The sequence below is a fragment of the Caloenas nicobarica genome, chromosome 2, assembly GCF_036013445.1.
Source record: "Caloenas nicobarica isolate bCalNic1 chromosome 2, bCalNic1.hap1, whole genome shotgun sequence".
NCBI classification, from domain to species: Eukaryota; Metazoa; Chordata; class Aves; order Columbiformes; family Columbidae; genus Caloenas; species Caloenas nicobarica.
Window position 1 is genome coordinate 86,510,018 of NC_088246.1, and position 25,923 is coordinate 86,535,940.

Consider the following 25,923-nt stretch of genomic DNA (forward strand, 5'->3'; position numbering starts at 1 on the left):
TCAGATGGCAACTCAGATCGTGTAAGACTGTATACTTAAAAATGTTTTGCTTAGAAAAATTACTTTTATTCATTTTCCAGTAATGCCCCCCAGAGTGGATTTTTCAGATCATTTAGAAGGAAATGCTGCACTAGTAAGTGTTCTACAATTTCAGTCATTCCATTTTACTTTTCACATCAAATATGTTAACTTGCCTGTAAGCCAATTTAGAGTCCCTCCTGAAGTTTTTATGGATGTGCTTTTTATATACTATTTTTGCTTTTACTTGCACTTCAGTTACTGATTCTGTTTCAGGGTCAAGAAGAACCACATGAGGAAACCCAAATTTTAAAGAGACAGATAGACAAGGTCATAATCTATAACAATTTTTTTTTCCTTTTTTAATATAGTCATCCACCTACCTGACAAGCTGATGTGCTCATTCGTCTACCTCCCTTTCAAGAAAAGTTTTACAAGTATTTAATACTTTCTTTTTCACCAGAAGTTAATCAGTGCAAACAATGACGCACGCTCATCAGTTACCAATATATCGCTTTATTTCTTGGTAGCAAATTAAGGCTTTATAGTGAGATTTGTACAGTACAGGCCAATTTAAACATTAGAAACCTTAAAATCATGTAGCACTATTCACTCAATTTAGCATAGCCAGAAAAGTAGCTTTTTCTTCTTTTTATTTATTTTTTTTTTTTTTTAACAAACAGTTAAATGTTACTAATGAGGCCTTATATTTCATGAGTGCAAATGGCTCAAAATCCCATCATCCTCAGGAATGGGCTTAACATTTAACTATCCTTGGGGCCATTTTGAGATAAAGGATAAATAGAGAGTATATAGCTGGTTCGGATAAAATACACTGTACTACTTGCTGGAAAAGAATCTCTAATTTTAAAAATACAGAAAGGAAAACCAAAGTGATATTAGCTGGTCAAAGGATGGTATCACCCCTTATTAGTTACTGACCAGTAGTAGTAGCAATGACAAATTCATTTTCCATGGCCTTCTTTGCTTTAGTACAATCAGACTTATAATTCAGAGCTGAGGACATCCTGTATGGTAAGAAACTCAAAACTGGAGGAACATGCATAAGTTACAGGACTTTTTGCAGCAGCAGGACAAGTTCCCTCTGCAGGGACATGTCCAAACCACTGCTTTTTTGTAATTTGAGAGAGCATCACTACAACTATTTCCTCAGCAGTTATGTATTTTTCTTGAGCATCTGGATTTTCACTTCATATCAATGATTTTATTAGTGTTGTCTGGAGATGATGGAACTACTGCTTATGAAAACCAGACATGGTGCTTCCCTTCTTATGTTCTCTACCGAGACACTTACAGTATTTCAGCTGAACATATGAAATCACCTGTCAGTCAGGCGCAGGGGGCCTGACTAAAAATATCATCACCCCTAATGTGTCTGGCTTTTAGATGGGAGTATTACATGTGAAAATGCTGAGAAACGGCTGCCAGAAAACTGTGAAGAGAGTAACCATGAAATGACCACACACTCCGGGGAAGGAGGCAGTGAGAATGGGGAACCACCAAACCACTCTTGCATGAGCAAGAGTGACCATGAGAGTACAAGAGGCTCCCAGTGTCATAGGGCAACGCTGGCGCTTTAATTCCTTGTTGAACAGCAGCTGTTTCTCCAGCCTGAGGGAACACACGCAAACGAGGTTTCACGAAATCTAAACCTAGTGCGGATAATGCTCTAAGCCCCTCTGTCCCCAAGGGTGTTATCTAACATCAAGCTTTCAAGTCTCAAGATCAGACATTTATCCTTTGAACTGGAAGGCCACAGAAAAGGGTTGGCTTCCTATGTGTATTAAGGCACACACTGAATTTACCTCAACATGTGCCTGGTTTGCTCAGGGAGTGTCAACAGCAGCAGCGCCACGGCTGCTGAGGAGACACAGAGAAGGATCAAGGACAGACTTTCTGGTGACAGCAATGACAGCAACGCGGTGCAGCAATTGGGACTGCTCTGTGCAAGCCGCCCCGCAATGCCCCAGAGTCCCCGGTGTACTACAGTGCTGTCTCAGCTTGTTGCAGAATTACAGCAGCTTCTCAGGCTGATTTGCTGAATTTTCCTTTTGCCAGGCCACCAATATCTCGCCTGTTTTCCTTCACTTGGGTGAATATGTCACGGCTTATCAGTGCCAGAAGTCCCTATCTGCTACCAGAGGGTGGTACTACACATGCAGGAGAGGGTGGATTTAGAAATGAAGGCAAGTAGTGATGATGCCCGAGTGGCCTGGAGGTGGGCTTCCAAAAGAATCCATGCATGTCCACGACCTCCAGGTTCACCCAGCAGAGTGCTCGGCAATGGCCAGCAGGTCTTATTCTGCCTCAATCAAGTATGTTTAAGAACATTACCCAGTATTTCCTGAGGGATTACAACGGGTGACTACCAAAGAGAAACTACTTGGAGACACGAGGATGCTTTATCAGCCATACTGGGCTAAGTTGGGGAACACAGAAACATATTGCATAGTCAGCTTCATGAGCACAGCTGGAATTCAGATGTATTTGACACAGCTTAGTAGCATTTCCAAAGGAGGGATTATGTGCTATTTCCTTTGGAGGTAGCTACTGTAGCCTGGGAGAAGATCATGGCTGTTTTGGAAATGGCACCCCAGTGGGGACGCTGAGCACTCATTGCTTTTGCATTAAGGCAGCCTCTCCACAGAGACCCACCGCACCTTAAAAAGTGATCATACAAAAAGCAAACAAAATAGTCCTCTAGAAACCCCCCTCACCCACAACATACAAGAAAAGCTGACTCCCGTGAGCTATAGAAAAGACAGCATTACTGAATATGGGAGTGTGTGTTTATACATCAGTGTTTTTAATACTGCATTGGAATGACAGGGGTGGGGTGTCCTTTCAGAAGAAGGCAGGGTTGGTGTGCTCTATAATACAGCGCTTGCAGTGTCGTTTAACAAACCGCAGAGCATCCACAGAGACATCGCAGTCCTGCACATTCAACATCTGCAGGTCGAAACAGTTGGCGGCTACAATCTGCAGGCCCTGCCCAGTGATGCTCTCACACGATTTCAGGCTCAGGCGCTTCAGGTTGAAGCAGTTGAGGGCTAGAAACTCCAGGCCGGTGTCTGAGACCAGAGGGCACTTGCCAATATCTAGCGATTTGAGTTTTGTGCAATTTTTGGCGAGGTACTCCACACCGTGGTCCGTGATGCCCTCGCAGCCCCGCGCGTTGAGGTAGCGCAGCTTGCTGCAGTATTTGGCTATGTAACGGATGCCCACGTCCGTGATCCGGCCGCAGTGAGCGATGCTAAGGTAGCGGAGGCGCGACTCCAGCTTGGCAATCTCCCGCATGCCGAAGTCACTGACAAAGCGACAGTCGCTCACGCTCAGTTCCTTAATGGACGTGCAGTAAATCATCAGGTAGCGGAGACCCTCGTCGGTGATGCGGACACAGCGGCGCAGGTACAGGTGGGTCAGTTGAGTGCAGTGAGCGGCAATGGTGTGCAGTCCTTCGTCCTCCAGAACGAAGCAGTCTGTCATGTCCAAGTAGCGAATGGAGATTTGTTTCCCGTGTAAGGGAGACAGCTTGATGGAGGCTTCGCGAGTCAAACTGATGCATGTCACTTTGGAGCAGCCTAGGTGGAAAAACACATCGAGGTTAAGCAAGCAGTGAAAACAAATCACGCAGCTAGACCAGAAAGATGGGCATGAGATTGCATGCTGGCTGTGATGAAGATATCTTCATGTTGCAAGAGCAGAATTATCCTGGCTGACTAGTCTGGATTTGCTGGGATGTGTCCCCGCAGCAGAGGAAATAATGAACTCCACTGGAGTCAGTGAGCTTGCTTTGGGATTTTGAGTACCAGCAAAGCGACAGACCAACTCTGTCCATACCCCAAATGTAAACTGATGGTCCTCACTTTATCTAGGGACAGTTTATGATCTGTTACTGCAATATAAGCCCAGTGACAATTTGAGAAAATGGTACTACATGACAACCAATGCAGCTTTATGAGCAGAGGCAGTCTCATTGCTGACTGGCGGAGTTTCTAAACCAACATCAGAGGCTCTTTCACCATCCAACCCCATTATAAAAAAGACAAACCCCATCCACCCTCCAAAAAGCATTTGGAGAACAGATGTGAATTCAGCCCCAAGCCTCCCATGTGGTAAGGATGCAAAACTATGGCAAGACTACGTGCTTGCAGAAGGGTGGAGATTTGGGTAACCTAAAGAGAATGGGGAGAGTCAGCAGAAGCCGACAGACTGATAAGGGCATAAGAGGACATGGACAGTTGCATAAAAGGACTTCTTCAAGTGAGAAAGTCTGGCCATGAATGGAGGTGAGTAGAGCAGAGGAGAAACACCAGACCTTGCATGGAAAAATAAAGACCTAGATTAAAGGGAAAAACATGCTCACAGACTTCCCCCATTTGTAACCCCACTCTGAGCATGGTAGTGAATTCAAGCTTTTTTGGAAAGTGCTTTTTCTGTTGCCCTGCAAACTGACAGTCTCAGGCTCCTGAAGGGAAATTCTTCTCTTTGCCAAGTTCAGCTGGGCACATTGCATTAGCATAGCTAGAAACAGCTGCAAGGAAGAATGGAAGGTCTACCTGCTAGTGACCAAAGCTCAACAGCTTCAGCCATAAATGCTTACCCAGACAAATTCTGCAGCTTATGCCTAAAGAGGTGCCCTCAGGTAGGCATAAAAGGAGCTTTTCTGTATTGCTGAAACGCTGGCCAATGGGGATGAAGTGACCCGTGAAAAGCTAGAAACACTAGGATGATGACTTTAGAGCTCTGTGTATCAGAAATGCTGCACAAATCCTGTAGTCTGGAAGTAAAGAGCATGACAATATATGGAGACCACCTCAAAAACTTCAATAACCCAAACCAACACCACTTTATACAACAGGTTCTCATTCAGACACTTAGTGGAAGTTATGAATATGCTTCTGTTCTTAAAAACAAAAAGGGAAAACAACCCCTTGAGATCATCCAGTGGGATAACACAGATGCTCTAAGAAGCATGGGATATGGACTTGAAACTGTTTGCCACCTACAATTAAGATTTCTACATTAGTCATTTGAATTTGCAGCTGGATTTTTAATTTAGGCTTCACATTTATTTGAACAGATGCAAATTTTACCTTAGGCCTCATACAATGTAATAGGTAAATTGTCCACAGGTCATGCAGAAGCTCTGGGACCTTGAAGCAAAGCACTTTGTTCAATGAACAACATCTTAAAACCGAATGCTGCTATTTCCTCTTCAGGCCGTGTTGCAGATCTGTCCATGTTATGGTGCAATCTTTAGAAATATGTATGGCTTCAAGTAAGTGTTACGTACATGCACAATAATGCAAAGTGATTTCTAAAGGGAAGCAGTACAATACTAAGGGTGAAAAATTTCACCTCTAAGATGTTCTTTGGAGTAGGTGCTACAAAATGCATCACAGGAGTCCCCATCCTTGAGCTGGGTTCTCACAGAAGCAGCTGGTACCTAGGCAGAGTTCTGCTGGACCTGACATAGCTCTCGCTATTGCATTTGTCTGAGGAGGTTGCTGGATTAAGGAGTCAGTCTGGATATTTCACATGCTGACCAGAACTCAACTTTAAAATCTGGCTAAGTGAGAATGAAGGATCCACAGGGCCGAGGAGAACGTTCTGTCTGTTGAGGACCCAATAAGGGGGAACACTTTAATGATCATAATTAGAAAGTGAAGAGATCAAAAGTCTCACAGCAGGGTTGGAGTCACATACATCAGTGTGTGATCACTGTTTTGACAAGCTCAGCATCGTATTGTCTAGTTACTTTGGCTACACTGTAAAATATTTCATGGGAAGGATATTCGAAATGGTTTCACTAAAAAAAGAGTCCGTGTTGATATAGAACTGCCTGATTTTTAGGCAAAATGACAGGTTCCTGGGTCTGCAACAATTTTTCTGTCCTCAATAATAAAAAAGGTAAAAAAAAAGCTCTTGTAACAGTATTTTCCATCAAGTAAGTATAAATGATTTTTAAAAGTGAGGAGAAACTTCCAAACAGATTGAAAAAAAAATGTTGGCTAGCATGTTAGATAATAACTTGCAGTCAAGCTCAACCGGTTTCTAGAGATATATCAGACCTGCCCACAAAGTGGATGCAGAGAGTGACAGAACTTACATTGTGGAAAACTCTGAAAGTTAATACGAACATCTGGATTTGATGTTAAAGATTTTGGTGCATTATTGCTGCCAAGTAACTGTGCAAGGGGGACAGGGATTCAACTAGATGTACAACTGTGAACTGGGTTCTCATTAACTAGCTACAAGTACAGCATTATACCCCAGCACATATACCCAACTTCTCTTGCTCAGTATGAAACCAAACCAATGAATCACTTCAGTCCTGAGAATTGCTTGAGTGTGTAGGTGCAAGCCTGTCCTCCTAACTACAGAGAGAAGGAGGGGAAAATGGAATCCTGCTTCCAAAACATCCTCCAGAATTACCCACATCAAAATGAAAAAAAGTGGACTCAAACCAAGACCCTGGAGATCAATTTTCCTCAATTCATATGCAGACGCATGCAGCAAAAACCATGTCTGAACCCAAACACTTCTGAGCATGTTAAAATCCAGGATTTTTCCTTCGCCTGCTCCAAAAAGAAAGGACAACTTATAAAAATGTGAGATTAAAATTACTTTCTTGTCTCGTTGATCAGACAAAATTCAAGGAAGACAGGTATTTTACTTGCCCTCTACACACTTAGGACCAAACTGATGAGCTCTTAGGGAGAGACACCTTCTTCTAGGTCTGAAAGTTACAGGCTTGGGAAAACCACAAGTGAAGACAGACCCCAAAATAACCTGTTTCAAGACCTGATATCATCTTTTTGTTTTCCCTGCTTTGGAAAAATCCACTTTTGGTCAATAGCATCCTAGCAGTAAGAGTTGTGGACCAAAGTATTTTCAGTCATCTACATGGAAAGGCCTCAGGTGCACTCAGGGTGTGCCAAGGCAGTTCACCCTCAGCTCAGCAATTCCACTTGTCCTGTCCCTCCAGGCCCAGGATACTTGAGCCATTCAACTCTCCATACCACACTAGAAGGTGTAGTAAGAAAAGCATAAATATGCCAGGGATATAGCCAGCCTGCAAAGCGATAGGTAGCTCTAGGTCCAAATCACACAGACACGTACATTTTCTCCCGGTGTTGGAGATGCTTCAACCTGAACGTGTGGTGAGCAATCCAGAACTGATGTCAGTACGTACTGACAATAAGTAATTCATATGCAAGGTCATTACAAATAGACTCTGTGTGACAGGACTCCTATGGAGCCCCACAGAGACTCCTTATCACCTGGCAGTTTCAGAGAGCAATCACAAAAAGTGAATAATTCTGATTTGTTGCTATTTGTTTTGATGCCTTCTATGACATAGGAATATTAGGTGACATAGGTGGATAAATCAGTTAAAAAAACTAAAAGGAAGAAAAAATAAAACAAATCAGTGCACATCATTTTGGCAGCCTTGGAAAAATCACTTTCTCTGGGTACTAGTGACTCAATAGCACTGCTTCCTATCCCCACTTTCGCCTGCCTGTTGCCATTAGTACTTCTGCAATGGTAAATCCGGTCCAGCTGATTAATAACACTGTAAGACTGATAACAAGTGAGATCACAAAATAAGTACTCAACATTGAATATGCTTCAGTGCTCTGCTTGTCTACATCCTTTCCATTAAATGCCAATCCATTTGCAAAGAGGAAGTTCTGTGTGGCTGACCTTGGGAAAAAATATGTCTAAGGAAAATTGTCTAAAATATATCTGCTGATCTAAACAGGGACAGCAATACATTGTAACTGGGTGAAAGGAAAAGCAGAAAGCCAATAAGCAATTGTAGAGCTAGCAAAGTCTGGTTAAAATAGCAATGAAAACAAGGGGACCTTGAAGTTTAGCTAGGGTTGACAATTGATATTTATATCCAGAAAAAAGCCTAGCACTGATTCTGAGCTCCTTTTCAAGCCACTTTACAGATCTATACATTCTATCTATATAATTGACATATAAATTACACATATATGAAAATGATAAAACAAATTTTGCTGAAGTAACTAGCCTTTACAGCATGATGTAGCGCTGACTGCAACGTGGTCTCTTGTAAGGCTGCTTTGTGCAAAAATCTATGGAAACTATGCCTGCTATTTGAACACGCCATCTCTGTTAGCTTGTCTCCATGGGAGGAGGCCTGGCCACTCAAGGGGTACTGCTGGCATTTGTGGTGCTGAGATTCTAGCGGTGCCTGTCTCACCAGCACTGCGTTAGGACACTGCCATTCCTACTTTGAAAGATGATACAGAAAGGAAACACTGTACAGGTGTGGGGCCAGGGAGCTGACAAGCATGAGGCTTTTAGAATCAGAGGCACCCCTATTGAAATATTTCCTGTTACCTGACACATCCAGGTGTTCCAGGTTTGGGCACAGTGACACGACATCAAAGACCGCCTCATTGGAGATGTTGTAACAGCCAGACACCTCCAGCCTCCTCAGTTCTGGACAGCACTGGGCAATGGTGTAGAGTCCTCTATCTGTGAGCCGCCTGCAGCCACTAACTATTACCGTCTCCAACATGAGACAGACGTTGGGTGTATCCTGACAAAGCCTCCGGGTCAGCACTTTAAGAGCCCTGTCTACGTTGATTGTCTCGCCGGTCAGGCGAATAGTCCTCCAAAGTCGGGGGTCCCAGGCGAGGTTATACCAGCGGCGGCACACCCGGGCGCAGCGGCACAGCTGGTTGGTGGGAAGGAAGGAGAATATCTGGATCATGGAGTGGTCGGGCAGCCGGTCGATGTTGGCCTGTTCCTTCTGGTGCTTGGATGCCAGCCGGATGAGAGGGTGAGTGAGACGGGTTGGAGGAGGTGAGTGGACCATGGCAACAGTTTCCCCAGTGACTGAGGATGAAGACGTCGACGACCCTCTGCCATTTTGGAAACCAGGGGAATTCGGTGGAAATATTAATGCTGGACTGGGTGTGCTGAGCGTTCGCATGCTCAAGTCGGAGTCTGGAAGACAAAACGTATGATTTCAGTAAGTGGTGGGCGGACGCAGAGCTTTCTGCACAGCACAGCACTGCACTAGCCTGCTGGTTAATGAAGTGTGATAGGCTTTGGGGTTTGTCAGGGGTTAAGAAGTCATTTTTACCAGAGAGAGTGAGGAAACACATATTTCAACATCTATCTTGGAGCATACTCCAAAAAAACACTGTTCACCTTAGTGTTGGGTACACGACAGAGATGCATCTCTAGCTGCACTGTCAAAGCCATGCTAGAAAGGTGGGGCTGTGGGTCTGACCCCTGTGATAAAGAGGAGAAGACAGTGGAAATCCAGGGACTTTAATTCTTTATATTTTCAACTAAACACTGCCAGAAATGAGCACATTTGAGTCACCGGCTTTTATGACAGACAGCAACCGCCCATAACCTTGGCACTACCTGGGCAGCTATGGGCTGTTAGGGAAGGGACGCTGTGGTCCTTCACCTCTCAGCTCCCGCAGCCGTTCAGTGTCAGGCCAAAGAAAAGCTCACAAGGCAAACACTACTTCCTTCGCCAGACCTGGGCAGATGGGAAAAGCACAACCCCATACGCTTACTTTCATTGTGTCCTTAAAGAAACTCATTTTTTATTCGTGAACACTGGGACTCAGCAGCTCAACCAAGAGCCCAGTGAAGGGGGTTGGCTGTGCCTCTTCATGTGCACACAGAAAGCACTCCTTTCCGACAGACTGAAGTCAACTTCAGCTGGATTTGAAAACAAAAGCCCAGAAAAGTAAATGGTGAAGAAACAGCGTACCCAGAAACTTCTTACAGAGCTGTTGCACAAAATTTACATGCTTTTTTTGCTAGAGCTAATTGTCACACTGGAAGCAGTCAACTCAAAAAAAAACCCCACAAAACAATTTGCTACCTTCATTATTTCACTTTACTGGCAAAAAGCAAGCACAAAATAAAGGGCCCTTGCTACTAAGAAAGGATGCCTTTGCTGTAAGATTATTTCAACTCTTTTCCCTCCATACTGACATTGCTGCTTATGAACCATTTCCACCACTGCTCCCAGCTCTTCAAGCGAAGCAAGTAAAAGACTGGACGAAAACTAGAATGTAATTTTGATAGTCAAGCAAATGCCATGGGCAATATATTTAGAGATCCTAAGATATTTCAGCAGTACACCACACAAAATGCAACCAGTGTATGAGAGATGAATGCTTCTGCTGAGCACACTCCTTCCAACTCCAACCTCTCAGTACTTGTCTCATCTAGACACCAACACAGGAACCGCAATTTAGTGCTCAGTAGAATAACAAATATAATGAATGGAGTAAGAACAGTGCTTTTAGAGCACCAAACTTTCCTCCATGTCACACCTTCTGCTATCATATCAGTGTTCAGACATTTCAAGGAAACATGCAAAGCCACCTCCTTAAGTAACACTTGCTTTACAGCTCTGTGACTGTGAGAGCAAAGCTATGGGGCTAAGCAGGGCAGAGCCAGAAACGCATTCAACAAACCTGCCCAAATCTGCATTTATGCAGAGTTTTAAAATGAAATACACTTTAGATGAATTTGATCAGTGTATTCCACATGAATTTCCCCATCATGCTTTTACTTAGCCCAGCACAGATGTGCTCTGATCTCAGTAGCTACATCAGTAGCAACCACAGTATGCAACGGAGAGAGGCGCAAATATTTAACCGAAGAAGCCAAGACACAAAGTCCAGCAGCTTACCCAAGATCACTTTGTTTAGTTGAGGAGAGATCGAAATCATCATGTCACACTGTGAAGAAAAAACCTGCACTACCCAGCTCCTTCCCCCTTCCTTTTTTGTGTCTCGTTTTACTTAGAAACTTAGTGACAGGAAAAACATTTTCTTCAAGGCTTCAGAGCCTATGCTATGGCTACATGGACCTAACCTAGGGATTTGTGTATTTTTGAGCAAGCACCATATCTCAATGCAGAGTGGGTTTTGAAGACACTCTGCTCCCCTTTGAGACCTCCTAATACCCCCTTGACAGCTATCGCAAATAATTGCATCGAGGAGTGTTATTTGGAAAGCATCTGGTATACTCTGGTATTTTAAAAATGGGATTTACAGCTGGAGATAAAAAAAAAAACAACCCACAACAAACCACCAGCAGCAACCAGGCTCCTGCAGACAAGCACTGACTCCACAGACCACTTAGGCAATAGTCGCCTAGATTAATTTTTGCAAGGACTTACCATATGTTTGACCTCCCTCACATTACCACCAAAAGCAATGACAGCGCCTGAAGTTAAACATGTGCAGAAGATGTGGCAGACTTGGAGCCTTTACTTACTGCTCTTCTCTTGAGATTTTGAGACAAGGATAATTCTAATATAAAAGAATACACATTTTTCCAAGTGCGGAATATATCTTCCACTACTACACGTAGTTGGTATTGTGAATTTCGCTCCTTTCATGTTTTCATTTGCTTTAGGCTTTTTGTTTGTTTGTTTGTCGTTCATTTGGTTTTTTACATAAACCGGCACAAAAGGGGAAAACAAAATGATATAAATAAAACCCACAGAACAAACACTTGTTTCTACACCACAAAACAGATGGAACTAAAAGCAAAAGCAAAAAATTTCATTTTTTAACATCTGCTACAAACAATTTTTTGTACTGTGGGAATGTTTACCTCCTCTAAGACAGCATATTTTGAAAACATCCATTTTTATTCAGTTATTGTTGAAAGCACCTACAAATCTTTGCAGGGTTACAATCTTTCCTATTCTCCATTCCTACTTAAACATAAAAAAGTGTTTAATACTCCCTAATTCTCTCCATCTCCCCTGGTGATCAAAGCACCAAGTTAATACGCCTAATCTCCACTCCTTTTGGATCAAAAGTGGCATTCCTTCATCACTCCTGAGCACACTGTGAATAATCAATACCTTAGACATTCTGGGCGTGTAATGAATTACCAAAATGATTTTTTTTTTTTAACTTAGACCTAGAGCTAAAAAGGGTTTGACCTTCTGTTTTATGAGTAGGCTCCGTGCTTACTTCATGTTCTCTTAATTCTCTCATTACTACAGCAGTTCCAGATGTGCATCCTGTATTTCCTTTGCTTTCAATCCTGAAGGTGCGTCGTGTGAAACTTGCTCCCCCACCTTCAAGGCATGGACTTCCAGACAGACACACACACACGCACGCACCTCATCTCCCCACCCCAAAATATTTTGGAAAAAGCCTGTAGTGTTGTCATTATGCTTAAACAAGAGAATCGAGAGAGCGTTACTGGTCTGCTGAGCCCGTAATGCAATACGCCCTCAGACAGGAATTTTGCTGGTAGCTCAGCTGAACTCTGTACAGAGGTTTTCCTGCTTACTGTTCGCTGTGCATCCCTAAGGGGGAAAGAAAAAAATAGCAGGTGAGTCCAGGAGTTTTTGCCAGCAAAAACTTGGAAAGGTTTTTACCAGCGTTTAAAGCTTCAGCAAAACACTTGCTCTACTGAACATTTTCCAAGTTTTTCAAGCATTGTTGGGAGGGGCTTCCTATAGCACTACCTGAACCTTAGGGGTTTCCTTCAAATTTTGTTGTTCACCGTTTGCTAACAGGCTGAGTCAGTCTGAGACAGAGCAACTTCATGACAGTGTGACATTCATAAATGTGACCCTGCAAGTGCCAATGAAATTACTGACTGCAGTTCTCAATACACATCTTTCCACATACACGCCCTATACAAGCATTTATTTTCCTGAAAGAAACAATTGTTTACAAGCCCAAAATGCAGCTTTACATTTTGGTGATCTTGGAAGGTAAAAAACAAGTTACAAAACAGCCCTGTGCTTCCCTCCCTACAACCTCTTTTGCCCCTCTGCCTCCCCAGTTACCCATCTTCTGTGCAAGATGCTTTTTATTAAAGCTTTACTCAGGCTCTGAAAATCGTTTGTTGATGTAAGAGAAAATTTCTTAATAATCTTTAAAGAAATCTCAAAAGATGCATGCCAGAAACAGAACTATAAAAGCTGACACAGGGAGAAAATGCACTGGAGGGAGTTTGCTTATTCCATTAGGAATCTGGTTTGTTTCAAAGGATTTTTTTTCTTCCCCAGTTCGTTTCCCAATTACTACATACATCTGGGGAAAAAGAGCCTTTAAATATATATGATTTGAACCAAGATCTAGTATCTGTTCCTTCTGGCATGCCAACAATTTGCAGCCTCCAATTTCAGAACCAGAGAGTGAAAACAATGTTGTGTTTTCTTTAGTCCAGCGATGCACATAAACATGGGTCACTCGATGTCCAGACCCCAGCATGAACTTTGTGAGATTGAACCATTTTCCACGCTTAAAGTGTGACTCCATTCAACTGCAGCTTCCACTGTGGCATTGCAGGTGTGCCTTTTTAAAAGTGAATCCTATACTGAGCCCCTCAAGACAACAAAATTGAAAAGAAAATTTTGGTAAATATAAATCAAACTTCAAATGCTTATTTGACAACTGAAAAGGAACCTTCATGTTCATCTGCTGTCGCCACTGATGTTTTTAGCAAAACTAAAGTGAGAATTAAAGCAAACTATGTTCAGACTCTGAAAAGTCAGCATAGCTGAGAAAAATAAAAGGCAACCAGTGTTTTTGTAAAAATGTTAGATGCAAAATATTGTGTGCAAGAAGCATTTACACATAGTACAGAAATATCACTTAGCATCTCTTCAATAACAGTGTTGCACAGACATGGCATATTTTACTAAGTGCAATGTGGGTATAGACTTTGCATTTTTACCATGATACCATCAATTTCGTGCAGCCCAAGCAGTACTCCTTTCACAGAGACTGGGGAACGTGGGAGCTGAATGGTTGTAGCAGCTACAGCCCACAGTGCAAAGGGGAACAGAAGCAGCTGACAGGCTTCTACAGGGGGAACACTGCAGGCTGATTCAAGGAGAGACTTGTGAATTTGACAATGTGGCTGAGTGCCCTTAGAGGAGATTAGGAAAAGAAATTAGCAAGGGCAGCAGGCCACGACACGGCCTTTTTCTTTCTAAGGCCCTGAGCATGATGAAGTCCCAGAAAAAGTGATAACTACAAAAAAGCATCTTCCACATCGCAGACATCCTTGAGTGCTTCTCGCAGGCTGAGGTACTCTGCTGACCTCAGTTCCTCCCAGCTCCCAGATTTTGGGAGGAATTGGAGAGCCCATGACAGCAAATAGGGAGCGAGAACAAAACTCACCATTCAAACACACATGGGGCTGCAGCAGTCAAGGATGTCAGAGGAAAGGGTTGCTCAGCAGAGATGTCTGTGTGATTTTGCAACCTTTTACAATCCAGAATGTACAGAATGAAAAATGGAGTTGGATGAGCTCTCTCATTTCTCTCCAAGTACAACCAAGTACACTTAAACCATCTCTGATATGCATGTCTGCCCCGTTGTTAACTTCCAGGGACAGCTATTACTTGACTCACTGAGGTGCCTGTTCCAGTATTGTCACCTATCAAGTTTCTAAGTTTTTCCTCTTACCCAACTCATACAAGAAACTCTTTCTTGCCCCTCTATTAGGGATTGCAAAGGGTGAGAGGTCTCCACTCTTCATCAAGTATTTCTCACATGCATTTGCTCAAACTTCAGCCTTTTCTTCCTAGTCACATTACTAATATTCACATTGCTCCTAGTTTCTCCTTTAGATATTCCCTGCAATCTGTGTATTTCTCTTAAAGCACATCGCTCCAAACTGAGTACTACACGCTACTGCACCTCACCAACAGTGGCTGAAGTGGAGTCCTTCTCACCTATGTTTCATGGAAACCACATTGTCAGCCTTACAGACTTCATCAGTCTCAGAAGAATGATGCATTCACTATGTGATCTGACGAACTGCCTGGATCCTCATGTACCATGCAGCTGCCTGACCACTTATTTTCTTCATCCATGCTTATACAATTTATTCATCTTCCCCACACCTGTCTCCTTAGAGAGCGGTAGGTTTTCTCTCTCCTTAATCTTCTGGTTTTTCAAGAGCATTTTGAGTACTGAGCAACCTTCTCATATTGTACTAGTTTTCAGTTTTCCAAAGATACTGCAGGTCCAGTGTCATAAAGTTTATCCCATTCCTTTGTATATTGGTAGTTTTGTGTCTCATTTAAATTCAAACAGATCACTTCCGCAGATGCGTGGAAAAGTTTAGCAACATGGTAACAAATACTGTAGGGAATAGCAAGGCAGATCCCTAAAAGGTCCTTCTTGAAACATCCTCACAGTTGACAAATACTCAGTGATAACTATGCAATATACTATACTCTTTAGCGGCCACCTTGTAATGATTTCATTTAGTCTGTATTACACCAGCTTGCTTCCAACACAGACATTCAAAAGTCTAAATAAACCTAAGATAGTTTACAGCTACTATTTCCCTCTCACCAGACAGTTTTTTCTTACCAACACAGAAAATTAGATTGGAAACTCAAGAAGAGTAAGCTCAAGGGAACAAAACCACTTTGACAAAGATGAAAACTTGTTTCTTATTCTGTGAAATCTTGTAGGTCATGCAACTCACTTTTTCAGACCAAAGACCTGCAACAAAGCTTGATTTTTCAGTGTAAGAATGAACAGCCTTGGAGCTCATGAAGTAATCGCATCCACATGCTCCTGGACAGAACGGTTCCACAGAACTTAAAATAACTTTTTATAGTTTTAAAAAACCTCTCATAGAATGTAATAAGAAACTGTACCTATTGTACAAGACTAGAGACTTTGTTACAAGACCATGTGGAAGAGGGATATGTTAACTTAAATTTGAGGCCATTTCATAGTAGTTTCTGTGTGACATTTTACACCTTGGATTATACTGGTGTAAATTCCCTGTGCTGTTGAGCTCCAGTTTTCTTTAGCTTATACACTCCTCCACATTTGGAGACCTGATCTTGCATTCCTGGCATAGTCACACTAGATGCTTAAAGTCAAATAGCACTGCAAGTGAAGTAATCGTTATAGTTTTATTAAGCAAATAATTGTTCCTTACAATGCATTTGTCAAAAGCTGGAACTAATTCCCCCCCTGCTGACTTTGTCCCCTGCCATTTGGCAAGAATTAATTTTATCCTCATATTTTTGAGCAAAGCTAATAATATAAAGACTGAGCGAGGAAACAGAAAAAAAGTAATCAACCTATTAATTTATGAAGTCAGAGCATCTTAAATTTGCATTCAGTACCACTGATGACACTAGTTCCCGAGTTCTGAGAAAAGAGTTTGTCAGTGCATTGTTGCTGGGAAATTACATAGAGATAGATGGGATGTTGCATTTTTTCCACATTCAGTAAATATCTTACCTCAAAATGAATTCCATACACGCTTAAGTACAAGTTCTTCTTAAAGCCCTCAGGTCAGATGCTCTCCCAACTCCTTGTGGTATGCCAGGGAGCTCCTCCAGCAGAGCTAGTTTATGTCTACACTAGCAGCCCAGAAAGAGGAGATCTAAGGAGAAAAACTTCCTGACGAGAACTCAGCATCCACAGGCCTGGGAAGTGGGTGTTAGCTTTTGAATGACATCTAATTTCATCTGCAAATGAATGCTCACTAGGGGTTGCATCTGGTGCTTTGGGTGTCCTGTCGGAACATAGTTTTTGCTTTAGTTTCACCTGAAAGTAACTGGGTTCATACACCTTGTGGTGGTAACTAAAGCATGGTAAGAAGGGACAAATGGGAGAGTCATTTCGAAAGTGAGCTTCAGAGCTGAACAAAAATGTTATTGCGGATGAACCCACTGGACAGTGAAGAACCCCCCATCCACCTCCTCCAAACCCTGAGTTACCACTTCCCAACCGAAACAGTACCATGGAGTGGCATCCTGTGCCCTGCTGGGTTCTCAAGACTGGATCATCAATGGACCAGACACACAGCATTTCATTTCAGGATTACCACACCTATGGGGATCCAGTTCTTTGCTGTTCAATGCATTGCTTTGAAATGTGCAAACCAATTGTGGTTAAGATGAAAACAAGCATTCACGAGATGCTTATATACAAACATCTCCTATATACTTCTGTTTAAAGGTTTAAGATAAATAAGACAACAAAAACATAGCAAGTTTTCTTAATTTCAAGGTCATGCTAAGAAGCCTGCCATCCTCTCTCTGTCTCCACCTGACAAGCTGTTAGAAAGTCTTAATTAACCCAGGAACTCCATCCTGGTAAATATAAAAAACCTTTCCATTCATCCAGAGAATTATTTGATTCAGTGAAACAGGCTTCCAACTATCTTCTACCTTTTCTTTGAGTTACTCTGACATACTCCAAGGTCAAAATTTTGTCAGGTAAAACACTTCCTTGCCTGACTAGGCAACACTTATATTTCTGTATTCCACTTTTTAATGTATTGATCTTCATTTTTCGTTTAAAACCCGCTTTGCAGATGAGTGCACATCGCTTAATTCTGCCTCTCAAGCTATACATACATGGTCAGAACCAGTTGCTTAGAATGACACTGAGCTGGGGCAGACAGATCTTACTCTGTCTTTAAATGATATGCTAACATGAAGTTTGTGTTGATGTGAATGTGTATCTTAGGTAATTTATAGAGAAAAGTGGAACAAATGCCTAATGGCTGCCAGCTTCAAAATGTAGGAATCCAGTCAGCTGCTCCATGCAGGTGTAGCTGTTCCACTATTTCGCTTCTCAAAAAGTGGAAGAATTTGGAATAAAAAAAAAAATCAGTTTACGTTATTATAGAAGTTCAAGGTAAGTTGCTGGACACAAATTTATGGGAGGGAAACATTTTCAAAATTCCCAGTTGTCGCATGGATCAAAACCAAGAGGAGCTGCAGAACCCTGAAATGTAGTTCTGGTAGATGTGTGTTGCTCTAAATGGAAAATAATATGAAAAGCAGAGGCATGCTTGCCTCTGGGGAAAGCAGACAGTATAGTCAATTCGTTGTGCAATCAAGATGACTTGCATCCAGTTGGTAGCAAACTCTACAGCAGACAAATGAATCCCCCAAGAATAACTGTTCTCCAGCATATTCAACAAAAGTGAATTATTTGTGTAAAAGAACATTGTTTTTCCTAATGAAATACTGGCATTTTAAAAGCGCACAACTCTCAGAAACTATTGACTTTCAAATTAACAGGGGATCCAGGATTTGGCCTCCAAAATAAAAGGTAAGCAATAGGCTAAACAGAAGAAGGAACAGTAGCAAAATATTTAAAGCCATGAAATTGTGCTCCTATCTTAACACTCAAGCTTAGATGCTAAAGATTCATTAAATCAATGTAATTTAGAATAGTCCAGATATCTTTCCTAAAATAAATTCAGGCTTTGTAAACATAGGCTTTGATGATAATCTGGGAAGAGACAACCCTCCAAATTATAGGACACAGCATAAAAAAAGCAAAGCAAAACAAACAAACAAACGAAAGACCCATACCCCAAAACAAATAAGAAAGTAAAGCCAATTTCAACTTAGCTTGGGTCAGCCCAGCTCCTTCTGGATTGTCCTGTGAGACACCTGCAAGTGCCCACCAGGTGTCCCAGCTGGGGAGTCGTATGCCAAAGCAGATGATGTATACCTCTGCCGGCTAAATTATCAGTAAGGGAGTGATAACAAAACAGTAACAAAAAATGCTGCCAACAGAAAAGAGAACACAACACTCTTCTGTAAAAACTGTTCAGTTAGTTACCATGTCTTCGCTTACTCCAGGGTGAGCGAGGTGAGCAATTTCCAATCCTGTAGGAGGATTACCCTGAGGTGGTAAGAGTTTTCCAGGTTTTACAGATCACCAGAAGTGTTTCTTCCCAAACTAATGCTTTTGCAGACCAGGGGGGACTCCATCAAGAGGAGCCCTGCCTGGGTCTGTAGGATGGCCACAGATTACAGAAAATCGGCAGAATTGTGCAAAGCGTAACTGAAGGTCGACCTGCAACACCTGCTCCTGATCAGCTCAGATCCATTTATATTTCAGTTTCCAAAGTTTATTTTCTTTCCCAGGAATGAGATTCCTTCAAAAGCACCAGCCAGTATCCTGGCAAGCATTTTCTTCTTTTTCAGGCAAATACTTCATTTATAGGGTTGCATCCCTCTTTCCTTTTGACACGTGGCCAAACTGGGGAAGCAAAGCTGGTCTCCGGGGATGGAAAATGGTAGAAAATAATGGTACAAAACTTCACTTAATCCACAGTTTTACATTTCTTACAAATCCACAATGCTACCACTACGCTTACAGACATAGCAATAAATTCAGCAAAGAGCTGGCCAAAGTCAGTTCCCCAACAAATCGCCTTTGGGACCTTGATGAAAGGAACACTCTGGAAGGGATGAAAGAAAAGAAATGTACATCTCCAAAGCAGAAACCCAGGACACCTGCACAATCTAACTTATCCAACACCTCTCTAACAAAGATACATAAACCAAGGATTTTTCATAATAAACCCTTCACATTATAAGAGGCCTGGAGTGACAGTCAGCAGTCCCTTCTTCTATTACAAACACACGCTATATTCATATAATGATGCACTGAGCAAGCACATAGTGCTTATTCAGAACCATAGGGATTAAAACTTTTTTTATGGGAAATTCAGGAGTGAAGCTGGGAGACACAGCCACTGGCAGCTTTCTCCTACTAGAAAGTGTAACTGGCTCAAGCTCAAGTGCACTGAGTTATGTGGATTCCTGACCACCAGTGTGAAGCAGTCCCAGACTGTGTCAAAACAGATGGTACTTCCAGCTACAAAAGAGTGCATAAGCCATCCTCTAAACCCAGCCCTGCCATCTGAAGTCCCACTTGCTGTGTCTGTGACTCGTGATGCATTAATATAAACTGCAGATTGCGATTTATATGCAACAGCATGTGGTACTCTGACATTTGAGGAGTATCAGATGTACATGCATGCAAGTAAATCAAGAATTCAGAACTCTGTGTTTATGGCAACTTCAATAACTTTCCGGTCTACTAAAAGCCATGATAAATAATTGCCTCATTGTGCATCAAATATTAACTGACTGTAATTATTCCTTTTCAGTGCATTGTGATTTCATTTTACTGAAATGAGAGAAACAAATTTATTCACCAATTGTTTTTATGTCATTTTGGTGTCATTAAATCAAAATCAATATGCAGAAAAATGAAATGTGATATTTACATCTACACAATTACTGAAAGAGTTATTATTCAAAGCAAGAACTCTGACACTATCTAAATCCTTCAGCCTCGTATTTTTTAATTAACCTAACCTAATTATATTAAACACCATTACTGATTTCGAGCTGTATATGCAGTTTCACATTTATCCTCGGATTTATTGTCACCAGCTTATGGTAATATTTGGCACCTTGACAGAAGAGAAGAGCCCTTTTCTTTATGAAGCCCAAGAAAAAAGTGATCTTGGCAGGATGATCTTATCAATATATATAAAAAAAACGGTGGGAGGGTGTACAGGAGACAGAGTCAGGCTCTTTTCAGTGGTGCCCAGTGACAGGCCCAGAGGCAATGGGCACAAATTGAAACACAGAAGGTTCCCTCCGAATATCATCAGGAAACTTTACTGTGAGTGTGACCAAGCACCGGCACAAGTTGCCCAGAGAGGTTGTGACATCTACATCCTTGGAGATATTAAATAATCTGTCTGGACATGGTCTCAGTCAACCAGCTCTAGGTGGCTCTGCTTGAACAGGGGGGCTAGACCAGATGACCTCCAGAGGTCCCTGCCAACCTCAACTCTTCTGTGATTCTATGAAATAACTATAATACACCTCCTGCAAAGAGCACACGAAGTTTAAGTCCAGCTTTGAAACAAGCACTGTATGAACCTTTGCATTGTAATTCCAGGCATCTTCAAACCTCATCTCCCACCATGGGGGTCTTGCAGAGTTTGTTTTTTTCATTACACCAGCTTGAGCTCTAACTCAACTAGTGCCTGATCCTTCAAAAACACCTTTTGTGACTGAGACTATAAATGATCACTCTTATTGTTAAATGTTAAAGCTCGAGCAGGCAAATGTCGGCTGGTAACACAACCATTACTGAGAACTGGTTTAAAGGATACTTGTTCTGCAGTGTTTGCCCCCAGTCCAGAGAACTCTCTGAAGATCAACACTGGCTCTTGGTAGTTGTAGAAATCATGGGCACTTTTTGCCAGAATTCACTGAAAAACCAGTCTACCTTAAAAATTCCAGCAGTACCCTCATCGCATGTGACAGATAATGTCAGGTTTACCTGAACATAAAGTTTACGATTGACGGGTAAAAAAGTCCTCTTAAGCTATTACATAGCCATTGTCTTCCGTACCTTCCTTATCAAAAAACTGGTGAAGTACAGACTGGATAAATGCATAGTGAGGTGGTCCAAAAACTAACTGAACTGCTGAGCTCAACGGCTTGTCATCAATGACACAAAGTCCAGCTGGAAGCCAGTCAGCACTACTGTGCTGGGGTTAATACCATTTAACCTCTTCGTGGATGACCTGGATAGAGGGACAGAGTGCATCCTGAGCAAATTTGCAGATGACACAGAACCTGGGGGAGCGGCTGAGCTGCCAAAGGGACCTTGACAGGCTGGAGAAAAATGGGCTGACAGGAACATCACAAAGTTCAACAAAGCAAAATGAAATTACTGTACCTGGAGAGGAATGTACCAGCACAGCCTGGGGGCCAATGAGCTGGAAAGCGGTTTTGCAGAAAAGATCCTTATGGACACCAAGTTGAACACGAGCCAGCAATGTGCCCCTACTGTAAAGAAGGCCGAGAGCATCCCAGGCTTCATTAGGAGAAATGTTGTCAGCAGGTCAAATGAGGTGATGCTTCCCCTCTGCTCAGCACTGGTGGAGCTGCACCTGGAGTTCCCAGTTCTGGGCTCCCCAGTACGAGAGAGACATGGGCACACTGGAGAAAAATGCCACAGAGAAAATCAAGAAATTGGAGCATCTGACATACGAGAAGAGGCTGAGAGAGCTGGGATCAGTTACCCTCGGGAAGAGTCAGGGGGATCTGATCAATGTGTACAAATACCCGAAGAGAGGGTGTAAAGAAGTGGAGCCAAGCTGCTGTTTAGACAAGCTGACCCAACAACTTTCCCACCCTTTATCATTAGCCAGCCCTGATTTGTCAGCCATCCTTGCCTTTCTAAAACAGAGAAGTAAAACTCTTACTGAATTTGTCAGGGTGCATGAAAAATGAAGGACAGAGTAACAGTGAGTAATCAATACTTATTCTCATCAGCAAAGCTGCGACACTCTTTTCTGTCTGGTTGGCACAGATACACTCTTTGCGCTGAGAAGCTGTGCCCTTGGTACAACTTTGTCAAGGTTGTTTCAATACACACTTTTACAGATTTTATACTCCTGATTCATAACATGCATACTCCATTTTGGGAGAAAAGACGACGAAGTTCACTGCAATGTACATGATCTACAGAAGCATATTAAACCCTGCACCTGTGGGCTGATAAGAATGCTGTGCTTCAGTGAAAATTCCTTAAGACGCTCTCTTTTTTTCCTATAATACAATGAATATACTGAACATCCTTGTAACTTCTAACTTGAGTTTAAAAGACAGCATTCACTGGCCTCAGTTCTGTGACTCCTGAGCAGCATACTCCATTGCTAGTCTTCCTCCTCGGTGCAGAAAAAGCAGCATGCGTTCTCCTTCTCTGCAGAGTTGAGGCTGCAGACCCCTTGGTGGGATGCGCTACGTGAAGTTTGTGGACAAGGACTACATGAACTACTATAATAAACTGGCACTGAAGTCCTAATGAATTCACACTCAGACTACCTTCAGTTCAACTGATGCTTTTCCTTATAAGACACTTCAGAAGTCAGACTGATTGACACAAAGCACAGGTGAAAGTTATGCTCTGTTGAGCTGCTGAGAGAGCAAAGCAGTGTCCAGCTGGTGTACCAGTACTATATTTAAGCAGTGAAGTGATGACAAGGTCATGTTTACAGGATGCGTGATGTAAATTAAGGGACATGTAACGACCCTCGGCTTCTAAAAAAGGCATTTAACACTGTACTACAGTTCCATGAGGTACTGAAGTTTCAGGTGGATAAATTATGGTGATGACTTCAACTTCTCCTTCTTAATTGCACAAGACTTCAAGGAAAAGGCTATCACAAAAAAAAGAGAGTATTTTTAGAATTTTTCAGTATAATTTGGAAACATGGAGCACCGCCAATAAAGAGGGATCACAAAGTCACATTTTAAAAGTTTTAACAAGAAGGTAAAAAGAATTTATATTAGGAAATGTTTTAGAAACCTGCAGTGACTTCACATTTTCCAGCTCACTGGATTTACAAGCTAAGAGGCTGATGCTGCAGTATCTGGATGCTGAGTACTTCCTGGAATGTGCAGAGTACCTGTGGCTACTGCAAGCTCAGAGCAGTCAGCATCTCACAGGATCACAATTCGCCTCACCCCACGCAAAATCTGAAACACTGCCAGGTTGGTTCACTCTCCCTGTTTTATTTGTGGCAAAGAGACTTTTCTCACATCAGTAATTGCCTGGAAAGTATTCCCGCCATTTCATTATACTGAGCTACACTCCACTCATACTGGATTCATGACTATTTATAGTGTGTGCTGTGTATAGTAACATGGGACTGTGAAAGTGTCAGTATGAGAAATGTAGAATTAAGATGTGAGATGAGACTGCAAACACTGGGCCACTAAGCTACTATAATGCAATTATAGTGACGTTTACTTTTTCCTTCGTTTTAATTCCATTTACAGAATATGTGAGCCATGTGCAAGGCAGTGATAATACTCATATTACACACAATTCAGGAAAATACTTTTGTAGCCCTGAGGGTGATTCAAAAACTAGCACAAAAGGTGGAAGCTTTCACTATTTAATATCTTATTCAGTTTAAAAGACAGTGAAATCTGTTGCTAATTCCTGATCCCGTTTCAGCTTGTGGGAAGAAGTGTCTGCATCACAAGGCATCCCTCCTGTTTGGTTTGGATTGACTGCTTTGACATGGGACATAGAAAGAAACAGATGACAACAGAATTTCTTCTTTTGAAGTAGGACATTTCCACTGACAGGAGCGCATGTGGCAGCTTGTGTCTTGCGGAGGTCTCTCTAGTGCTAGAGCACTGAAGACTTTTCATATGAATTCCAGGTGTTAAATTCTCCATAGGAGCATCTCCATACCACATGCAACGGGTCTTTTGTTTGCTACCTGCTGAAATGGATTATCTGTACATCAACTTGGAGACGGAAAACAAGCTATCATTGGTCTGTCTCTCCACAAAGCTTCTTCACACATGGCTTTTGCAGTTTGAATTCTGCCAGTACAGCGTCAGGCTGTGATTTAACTGCATAAACTCCCAGCACAAAAGTAGCTCATACCTTACACAGAGTGTCTGTTCCTATTTGAAAACCACACAAAAATAAAAGGCTTTGGAGAGGTACACAGTGCCTCTACCCACAAGCGCTGATCATTAGGCATGGACATCAGCTTTTCCTTCCTCCAAAATAAAGGTGGGATGCCTGCCTTGGGACTGAGCCGTGGGCCCTGCACACTCCAGCCAGCTGGTCACTTCTCTTCATTACTTTTTATATCTACAGCACTCATTAGTGATTCTACTGAGTCTTCTTTACTGAGTATAATGAGTTTCATGCAAGTGCAACCATATCTGGGGAACAACTCAGGCAGAATAACTTATTTCAGCTGAGACAACAGCTGGCAGAGCCCACTCCTTTGGCAAATCACTCAATTCCTTCTAACACAACAAAGACTCATCTGCCTGCAGTACATTGCAACAAGCTCACCAGCGTTCCTGTGAACAGCTATTTGATCCTTGAAGGGATTTAGGTTTTTGTTTACAGAAAAACTCCAGAATGTCAAGAACATGAAGCAATCTCACCGCACTTGAACTGCTTTTAGCAGCCTTGCAGTACACCAAGGCATGGACGGAGGGTGTGCTTCTGTGCCCTGCCCTTGCAGCATGAGATTACTACTGATATCAAAATGGGATGTTGGAACACACGATGATAGCATGGCCCAAACTTTGCAAATGATCTGGGTAAAATCGCATTGTAAGATAGGAATGAAAGTGAACCATTTGTGGTGTGCATGTATAAAAAACATATAAACACAGAGGATGCTTCCCCAAACTGATCACATTAAATGGGAAGAAAATCATCACTCTCCAGCCAGACACCTGAAAGAGGAAGGAAATCATCAGCCAGATACAGCAGCGTCCCAGTCAGATGCCGTGAGCTGCCTGTTCTCAGACAGGTTGCTGCAGGCAGAGACCCAGACCCCGTGGGGTGTCACGGGGTGCAGGAAAGCCTGTGCGTGCAGCCTCACCAGCTGCAAGGAGCAGCATGGGGCCCCAGGAGGTGAGAGTGCCCACATCTCCTGCAGGTTGTGTCTGTGCCCCCAGATGGGGCAGGGGCGGGGGGTTAACCCACATATGCTAGTAAAGTGTGTGTGTATGTGCACCTGTGAAAGACAGACTAGAACTTTGGGGGATTAGTTAAAGCTGTTTATCTGTAGGTGGTTATTAACTTTTATTCAGTGCTCAGTGTTGTGATTTATCTGTGACATTACTCATACTGATCTCAAATGAGCAGTTCATTGACTACTGAATAATTGCATGTCATTATTAAACTGCTTTGATCCTAATTTTGGTACAAACCACCTGAACTGAATAGTACCCTACTGTAGCACACGGCTGTGATTCATCACTCACCTCTCTTTGTTTCTGTTATGTTCTTAAGGATGAGAAAACTGACTTACAGCAGGTGTCAAGGAGAGTTTCAAAATAAAGCTAGGGATTAAAGAGAGTTGTTTAACCAGCTGCAACAAGCCATTGCTTAGAAAAGGTGTGGACAAACTCCAAAAGCAACCTAGATCTCAGTGCGCTTTGAGGAACTCTAGTAGCACTGTGTGGTGGCACAAAAGGGAGATGCTGAACACCTGCACCGAGGGATCATGTTCTGC

The 25,923-nt window shown here is 42.4% G+C and overlaps 1 protein-coding gene across 3 annotated transcripts in view; it reads right to left on the reverse strand.

The window, feature by feature from the left end:
- Positions 1–551: 551 nt before the first annotated feature.
- The window catches only part of FBXL7 (F-box and leucine rich repeat protein 7), a 186,666-nt gene continuing 161,294 nt past the window's right edge, over positions 552–25,923 (reverse strand). For all 3 annotated transcript variants that reach the window (XM_065628814.1, XM_065628816.1, XM_065628815.1), the window contains 2 exons: positions 8,416–9,027; positions 552–3,620 (listed from right to left, as the gene is read on the reverse strand). In XM_065628814.1, coding sequence (XP_065484886.1) covers positions 2,884–3,620; positions 8,416–9,027 — 1,349 coding nt within the window. In that variant the 3' untranslated portion in view covers positions 552–2,883. The remainder of the gene's footprint in view (positions 3,621–8,415; positions 9,028–25,923) is intronic.